The sequence below is a fragment of the Garra rufa genome, chromosome 10, assembly GCF_049309525.1.
Source record: "Garra rufa chromosome 10, GarRuf1.0, whole genome shotgun sequence".
NCBI classification, from domain to species: domain Eukaryota; kingdom Metazoa; phylum Chordata; class Actinopteri; order Cypriniformes; family Cyprinidae; genus Garra; species Garra rufa.
Genome location: NC_133370.1, coordinates 15,447,014 through 15,455,674, shown reverse-complemented (window position 1 = coordinate 15,455,674; position 8,661 = coordinate 15,447,014). Strand labels below are relative to the sequence as shown.

General features: G+C 32.1%; 2 protein-coding genes across 3 annotated transcripts; both read left to right on the top strand.

Annotated features, from left to right (window-relative positions):
• Positions 1-22: 22 nt before the first annotated feature.
• On the top strand, positions 23-4,049 carry LOC141344690 (mannose-binding protein-like). 2 transcript variants are annotated; one of them, XM_073849577.1, is made up of 4 exons: positions 23-168; positions 919-1,123; positions 3,189-3,266; positions 3,392-4,049. In XM_073849577.1, exons 2-4 carry the CDS (start codon positions 919-921, stop codon positions 3,868-3,870), a joined length of 762 nt encoding a protein of 253 aa, XP_073705678.1. In that variant the 5' UTR covers positions 23-168; the 3' UTR covers positions 3,871-4,049. The 2 variants fall into 2 exon arrangements, with proteins under 2 accessions (XP_073705678.1, XP_073705677.1); XM_073849576.1 differs by having other exon boundaries at positions 916-1,123.
• Positions 4,050-5,028: 979 nt separating this feature from the next.
• LOC141344684 (mannose-binding protein A-like) lies at positions 5,029-8,453 on the top strand. Its single transcript, XM_073849567.1, has 4 exons — positions 5,029-5,142; positions 6,474-6,678; positions 6,751-6,837; positions 6,970-8,453. Exons 1-4 carry the CDS (start codon positions 5,122-5,124, stop codon positions 7,440-7,442), a joined length of 786 nt encoding a protein of 261 aa, XP_073705668.1. The 5' UTR covers positions 5,029-5,121; the 3' UTR covers positions 7,443-8,453.
• The last annotated feature ends 208 nt before the right edge of the window (positions 8,454-8,661 follow it).

The following is an 8,661-nucleotide window of genomic DNA, read 5'->3' as shown; positions in this document are numbered from 1 at the left end:
GTGTACATTGTGTGGGAAAGAACTTTTTCTCATAAAAGGAAATTCACAACAACAAGCATCTCAGATTTAAAGCAAGAAGACCCTCCTCTCTTTTGTCAGTTGTGTGATTTTAGTCTTGTGGACTTGTTGGGCAATAGACATTGCATCAGTTGGACCTCCATTAAACAGGTAAGAATTGTAATGTTATTTGAAAAGAGCTGAGAATAATTGCTGTATCTGGCACACAATGTGTATCCAGATAGACCACATGAGGAAACGTAATAATTCTACAACAATACTTTATTAATATTATATTATTTTTTATTATTATTTTGAATTGAATAATTATACAAGTTAATTACAAACGTATCAAGGTAACTTTGTTTTAAAATCTCGTTTGGACAAGTTTTGCCAGTGAAAAGGCTATATGGCCCTTTTGTGTGTTAGCCAATGTAGGTATTTCCTGTTTACTCCATTTGCAGTCTGGAGCATTCCAAATACTTTGCACTATATTCAGAGCTTGAATTGAGGGGGGATGGAATCCCTGTTGTGGTATTTTAAAACAAACAAAAGCATCCCCTCTGTAAAACCTAAATCTAAATATTATAAAGTTTTCACAGAGAGGTTTGTTCATATAACATTCACCTAATTTATTTTTTATAACATATTTTTTTCTGACTGTTGACAGTATTTTCGGAAGTATTTATGAAGTGATAATACAGATATTCAAAGTCCTCTTAGAAATTGTCAATCTGGCTTTACTCAATGTTGAGATTTCTGTTCTGGAAATGTATGCAGTTTTTTATTAAATAATGCACCGTTTGCATATTTTAACATTTAATGTGTGCCTTAATGCACTGGGGAAGTATGGTGATATCTGTTAGTTACTGTAACTAAATAAATGTAAGTTCTCTGAAGTTTTCCTGTTTACATCAGCAGATGGCGCTGTCAACGCAGTTCCTCAAGGCTCTTCTGCTCGTTCAGTTTGCACTGCATCTGTTGGAAGGAGCTGAACCTCAAAACCCGAACTGTCCTGCATATGGTGGAGTTCCTGGCACTCCTGGACACAATGGTCTGCCTGGAAGAGATGGGAGAGATGGTAAAGATGGAGCCACTGGACCCAAAGGAGAGAAAGGAGAGCCAGGTCTGTGTGTGAGAGAGAGTCAAATGAGTGAAGAGGTACCAGTTAAAAAAAAAGTGCACTAAAACACACATTATTTAAGTATACTTAGTACACTTTTCAGTAATGTACTAAAAGTGCTCTATTTTCGAACACTAATTTTGTACTTATTGTACTAAATAATAGTATTAAGTATATGTTAAGATAAACTTAATCTTAGTTTACTCAACTGTGCTATGTACCATGAAATTTAACTAAAATGTGCTTTTAACATACTATATCTGTATTTAAAAAAAATATTTAGCTACAACTAGAAATACACTTGAACCCTACTTTTAAACATTTATAAATACATTTAAGAATAGTTTAATGTATAATAGTAATATATTAAAAAAATATACAAAATATAAAAAAAAGTGTGCTAAAATACACTTTAAGTACTCTAAGTATACTTTTTAGTACTGTACTAAAAGCGCTCTATTTTCGGGCACTAATTTTGTACTCAATATACTTAAAGTTATTCTTAAGTACTTCTGAAGATAAACTTAAGATCATCTAAGTGTACTCAACTGTGCTATTTTGAGACACCATGAAGATGAACTAAAATGTGCTTTTAACATACTATCTCAGCATTTCCAAAAATGTATTTTGTTACCACTTGTTACGACCCATTTAGGGACCAACATAAGAGCTAATAGAATTGAAACATATTTCATAAACCTTTAAATATACTAATTATACATAAAAATAAACTTACTGATTATTTAAAATACATTAATAATATATAACAAATGTATACAAAGCGAATTTATAATGTATTGCCCACATATTTTTATTAATAAAAAATACACTTGTTGATTATTTAAAATACATGAATAATATTTAATAAATGTATACAAAGCGTATTTATAATGTATTTTTTATTAATAAAAATATGTGGGCAATACATTATAAATACGCTTCGTATACATTTATAATATATTATTAATGTATTTTAAATAATCAACAAGTGTATTTTTTTAGTAATAAAAATATGTGGGCAATACATTATAAATAAGCCTTGTATACATTTGTTTTATATTATTCATGTATTTTAAATAATCAACAAGTGTATTTTTTATTAATAAAAATATGTGGGCAATACATTATAAATACGCTTTGTATACATTTGTTATATATTATTAATGTATTTTAAATAATCAGTAAGTTTATTTTTTATGTATAAATAGTATATTTAAAGGTTTATGAAATATGTTTCAATTCTATTATAAGTTGTAACTAAATATATTTTTTAAATACAGATATAGTATGTTAAAAGCACATTTTAGTTCAATTTCATGGTGTCTCAAAATAGCACAGTTGAGTACACTTAGATGGTATTAAGTTTATTTTAACATATACTTAATACTATTTTTTAGTACAATAAGTACAAAATTAGTGTGTGAAAATAGAGCACTTTTAGTACATTACTGAAAAGTGTACTAAGTATACTTAAATAAAGTGTGTTTTTGTGCACTTTTTTTTTTTTTTTACCTGGGGGGACCTCAAGGCAATAATGTTTTGTTAGAATTACCACACTCAAAATCAGTTTAAGTGTTAGTGCTAATGCTAATAATGCATTCATATTCAGTGTACTTAAGTACAACTTTTGAGAAAATATACTTCTACTACAATACATTACTAATAGATTTTTTATATATTAACTTATTTTAAACTTAGGATTAGTATGTAAACAGTCTACTAAAAATCAACTAATGTTTAAAGCATTTAAAGCACACTTTTGAAAAACACACTAATAAAATCTTTTGTATGTTTTTTCTGTAGTATACTTTATTTTAATACACTAAAAATGTATTTAAGTATTACTGGTATTTAGTATACTTTTTTCAAGTGTACTAAAGTCCTACTGAAATATAAACATACTTTTAATTAGTGTATTTATAGTGTATAAACATCACACTTTTATTTAACACAAAAAAATAACAATGTACTAAAAATGTATTTGCGGGTATTTAAGTGTATTTTCATTGCATTTAAGTATTTTTTTTTTTCACCTGTGGTGGTGAATTATTTCACTCCTACCTTACAGGAGTAAATGTTCAGGGACCACCAGGTAAAGTGGGACCTCCTGGAGAAAAGGGCGAAAGGGGACTCCCAGGTCCACAAGGTATTAAATAGTTATTATGGTTTAAAATTCCAAAGTGAAAATGTGATTTCAGAGACTAAAATTGTGCATGAACGTGTTTCAAAGTGTGTTATACAAGCTATACAAAGTAATATTTCTATATTTAGGGTCTCCTGGAAGAGAAAGTGTTCTCGAATCCCTGAAATCTGAGATCCAGCAACTTAAAGCCAAGATTGCCATGTTTGACAAAGTTGCAAGTGTCAGCCACTTCAGGCGAGTTGGACAGAAATACTACATCACTGATGGTGTTGTAGGGAATTTTGATCAAGGAATCAAGTACTGCAAGGATTTTGGTGGAACAATGGCTCTCCCAAGAAATTCTGCAGAAAATGAAGCGTTATTGAAATTAGTAGTATCCAGTGGTTTAAGTAGTAAGAAGCCATATATTGGAGTCACAGACAGAGAAACAGAGGGACGGATGGTGGACACTGAGGGGAAGCAATTGACTTTTTCCAACTGGGGTCAAGGTCAGCCTGATGACTATAAGGGACTACAAGACTGTGGTGTTATAGACGACTCTGGCCGTTGGGATGATGGCAGTTGTGGTGATACACGTCATTTTATGTGTGAAATAGACAACAAATAAAATGTATAACAATTTTACAGATCTGGAATATTAATATGCTATAAACAATGTACACAGAACACACAGTTTAAAACCTACTGTCATACATATCCTTCAAAAACAATACTACAGTGCATATAAAATCTACAAATAATATTTGCTATAAATTTTGTTACAAACATTAATAAACAGTTTCTTGTAACTTGTTGTGTCTCTTTTATTTCAGTGCAAATCTGGCAATAATTGTGTAACTGACAGAAGACCAAACAAATGAAATGAAAGAAATTTATACCCACCTTATTTTTATCTGTAAGAGTGGGCCATTTGTAGATTTCATTGGTCTAGCTTCCGGTCTCATCCACGTCCAGCTATTTTTAGCTGTACAAAACAGCTTGTTTTTGCTGCGTGAAATTACAAATTCTTACCATATTATTTTAATGTATAATTTAATGTGAAATATTAGGCTAATATCTTAATTAATACTGCTCGTACATTGTAAAAAGTTTTCACCAGTTTCAACTTAAAAACTTAAGTTCAGCAGCTGCCTTAAAATTTTAAGTTAAATCAACTTAAGTCATTTTTACTTATTACACTAAAAATATGAGTAAAAATGACTTAAGTTGATTTAACTTAAAATTTTAAGGCAGCTGCTAAACTTAAGTTTTTAAGTTGAAACTGGTGAAAACTTTTTACAGTGTATGTATCTTTACCACCTATTAACTTTAGTTTGTCAAAATATTGCACTCTTTCCTGTTATAACTTTTGGCATTCTATAGTACTCCAAATGATTTTCCTGGTCCGACCAATTAGTAGGCCTACAGCCCAAAACATAGGTGATCATTATAAACAGCAATAATCAGCAAAATGTGCAAGTTCTATTGGATTCAGTGGCATTGTGTACATTCAGTGACACCATTTTGGCCGATTGATGCATCGTAAAAACACTCTATAGGGGTTATAAACACTGCTTTACAGGATTAATGTTTGCACAAACAAATAATAAATGTAATTTATAACTGACACACATTTAAATTTAGACATTTTGCAGATGCATTTTTGAAGAAATAGTACAACACAACTAGTTAACCAAGGTGTCGATACATGGGACGGCCCACATGTACACGTTGTGTGGGCTGCATATCCTGAGAGGAAGATCAGTTTTTCAGAATATGAGATTCACAACAACAAGCCCATCAGATTTAAAGGAAGAAGACCCGTTTTCTCTTCAGTCAGTCGTCTGGACTTGTCAGGGAACAGACATTGGCTGTAACCATGGTCTCCACCATTAAAATTGTAAGTTTCTAAAAGTTTTTTTGAAACCAGCTAAGTATAATTGCAGTAAATCTATGAAAGAAATAATAATAATAATAATAATAATAATAATAATAATAATAATAAAAAACAGGAACAGAAACACCAATGTGGCTTGAAATTATCCTTTACAGAGACATGAAAATGGATCACAATAATGCACAATGCTATTTTATATGTTAGTGCAATAATAGCTTTATCCAGATGGATCCACATAAAGATTTTTGTAGAAATTAGTTATTCAAGTTATTGTCCATGGAATAATTATAAAAGTTAATCAAATGAATTGTAATCAGGGTCATTTTATCTCAAAATCTCATTTGGGCAAGCTTTATTTTTTAGTAGTTTTGCTAATAAAAGACTTGTGTGAAACAAATATTGTGTGAGGCAAATATTTTCCTTTTGTAGTCACACCTTTCTCCTCTATATTCTCTTGAGACTAATGAAGTTGGGTTAAAAGGATGTATTTCTATTTTCATGCTGAGTAAGGTGGAAAATTGTTCAGCATAACTGCATAGATAGAGACTGCTGTGATTCATCAATATTCATTCACAACATTTTGTAACTTATTTATCCACACAATTTAAAAGCATATAGTTTAGCCAAAAATGGGTGATTTTTTTTTGGGGGGGGGGGGGGGGGGTTGTGCACCATAATGGTGGAAGACGGTAACTTGGGGGAGAAGAATTATTGAATAAAGTTGTTATTTTTATTTTCATTTTTTACACAAAAAGTATTCTCATAGCTTTATAAAATTACTGTTGAACCACCGATGTCACATGGACTATTTTGTAAGTGTTCTTGGTTCCTTTTTGTGCCTTAAACATGATAGAACTATGGAGGGTCAGAAAGCTCCTGGATTTCATCAAAAGTATCTTAATTTGTGTTACGAAGGTGAATGAAGGTCTTACGAGTTAGAAACAACATTTCTGGGTGAACCATATAGAATAATTTCCTCACATTTCAGAAAAAATCTGAAAGAATAGATAGTAGCTAATGGCCTTCAGTAAAAGATTCAGTTGTCTGTATGAAAGAAGGGCTTCATGCGAACACAAATAAGGACTTTTAAAAAATGAAACGTATATTGCAACCCCAAAACCTACTTTAATTAACTGGAGGAGTGTGGTAATAGATATTAGTTAAAATTCATCTACTCCTATCAGATAAACCCTATTCACTTATGGTAGCCCATCTTACCTTAAGTTGACTGAATGAACCTCAAAAAGACTGAACAGACAAAAAACAGTAACTAAACAAATCTTATTTACATATTGTGGAGAAGTTGTCTTACGTTTTCTGTTTTACATCACCAGATGGCGCTGTTAAAATTGTTCCTCAAGGCTCTTCTGCTCCTTCAGTTTGCACTGCAGCTGTTGGATGGAGCTGACCCTCAGAACCCGAACTGTCCTGCTTATGGTGGAGTTCCTGGCACTCCTGGACACAACGGTCTGCCTGGTAGAGATGGGAGAGATGGTAAAGATGGAGCCACTGGACCCAAAGGAGAGAAGGGAGAGCCAGGTCTGTGAAAGAGAGTTAGTGGTTAAGGAAAAGAGATGATATTTTGTTTTCACATCTATTATACTGTCTCAGGAATGAATGTGCAGGGGCCACCGGGTAAAGCAGGTCCACCTGGGCCAGCCGGAGAGAAGGGGGGAAGAGGACCCCAAGGTCTACCAGGTATTAAACATTGTACATTTTAAGTAATTTAGCTATTTGAAAATTCCTCATGTGTAAATTACAGTTTCAGACCATGTGAAAATTTTGAGAAAAAAAAAATTGTCTAAAAAAACATAATTATTCTATTTTCAGGCAGCATATCTGACTCCCTGAAATCTGAGATGCAGCAACTTAATGCCAAGATTGCCATGATTCATAAGCTTGTGGGTTTTAATACATTTAAAAAAGTTGGACAGAAATTCTATATCACTGATGGTGTTGAGGCAGCTTTTGATGTAGGGATGCAGTACTGCAAGGACAATGGTGGAGCACTAGTTTTGCCAAGATCTGCTTCTGAAAACCAGGCATTATTGAAAGTATCAATATCCAGTGATTTAATTAGTAAGAAGCCATATATTAGAGTTATAGACAGAGAAACAGAGGGACGGTTTGTGGACACTGAGGGAAAGCAGTTGACTTTTACCAACTGGCATTCTGGTCAGCCTGATGACTACAAGGGACAACAAGACTGTGGAACTATAACAGATTCTGGACATTGGGATGATGTTGGTTGTGATGGTCTACATCCCATCATATGTGAAATAGAAATCAGCCAGAATGTATAGCCACATTAAAAAGTATACAGTTAAGGTCAAAAGTTTACATACACCTTGCAGAATTTGCTAAATGTTCTTTATTTTAGCAAAAAAAAAAAAAAAAGGTATCATACAAAACGCATATAATTTTTTTATTTAGTACTGACCTGAATAAGATATTTTACGTAAGAAGACATTTACATATAGTCTACAATGATCCCATTGTTCTGACCCTGTTCAAAGGTTTACATACAATTAAAACTGTGTTGTTACCTGAATGATCCACAGCTTTTTTTTTCTTTTTTTTTAGTCCTGAACAGTCCGCTGTTCTTCAGAAAAACCCTTCAGGTCCCACAAATTCTTTGGTTTTTCAGCATTCTTGTGTATTTGAACCCTTTCCAGCAATAACTGTATGATTTTGATATTCATCTTTTCACACTGAGGACAACTGAGGGACTCATATGCAACTATTAGAGAAGGTTCAAACACTCACTGATGCTTCAAAAGGAAACACAATGCATTAAGATGCAGGGTGTGTAAACTTTTGAACAAAATGAAGATGTGTACATTTTTCTTATTTTGCCTAAATATCTTCATTTTTTTTTCATTAAGTACTGCTATTTACATGTTTCCCAGAAGACAAAAAAAGTTAAACTTAATCTGATCTTTAAATTCAAAAGGTGGGTCCTTTTGAAGCATCAGTGAGCGTCCAAACCTTCTGTAATAGTTATTATTTTGCAGATTCTGCAAGGTGTATGTAAACTTTTGACCACAACTGTACATATCTGCAATATAACTATACAGTGCACACAGAATGGCATTTACATAGCATTGTCGAATTGCACTAAAAAAATTGCAGTGCATAAAATACACAAAAATAATTTCCATAAATGTTTTTTAACAAATTAATAAATGTATTCTTCTGATTATTTGTCATAAATCAAGGAGTGTCTCTTTTATTTCATTGTATATCTGACATTTATTGTATAACTAACTGAAATGAAAAACTGAAACTAATAAAATGATACAATAGCAATTTTATCACGTTTGTTTGTTTGTAATGTCTGTTCTACGCCATGCACAAATATGTCCAAGGTTATTCCCCAGTGAACTCTATAGCTGTTTTGTTAGTGAGATTTCTATTTGCACATAAGGCTGCTGTATATTATTTTGACACACTGTAAGTATATTTTTTCTTAATTTAGGAAAATAACAAACTATTTAATGTCCTGACTGCCTCAGGAGTACT

Bases quoted from the DNA above. Each gene is read 5' to 3' on its own strand.
- LOC141344690 (XM_073849577.1), top strand. From the start codon at position 919: ATGGCGCTGTCAACGCAGTTCCTCAAGGCTCTTCTGCTCGTTCAGTTT. The intron at 1,124-3,188 runs GTCTGTGTGTGA...CCTACCTTACAG, and splicing joins AGGAGAGAAAGGAGAGCCAG to GAGTAAATGTTCAGGGACCA. The intron at 3,267-3,391 runs GTATTAAATAGT...TTCTATATTTAG, and splicing joins GGGACTCCCAGGTCCACAAG to GGTCTCCTGGAAGAGAAAGT.
- LOC141344684 (XM_073849567.1), top strand. From the start codon at position 5,122: ATGGTCTCCACCATTAAAATT. The intron at 5,143-6,473 runs GTAAGTTTCTAA...TTACATCACCAG, and splicing joins TGGTCTCCACCATTAAAATT to ATGGCGCTGTTAAAATTGTT. The intron at 6,679-6,750 runs GTCTGTGAAAGA...ATACTGTCTCAG, and splicing joins AGGAGAGAAGGGAGAGCCAG to GAATGAATGTGCAGGGGCCA.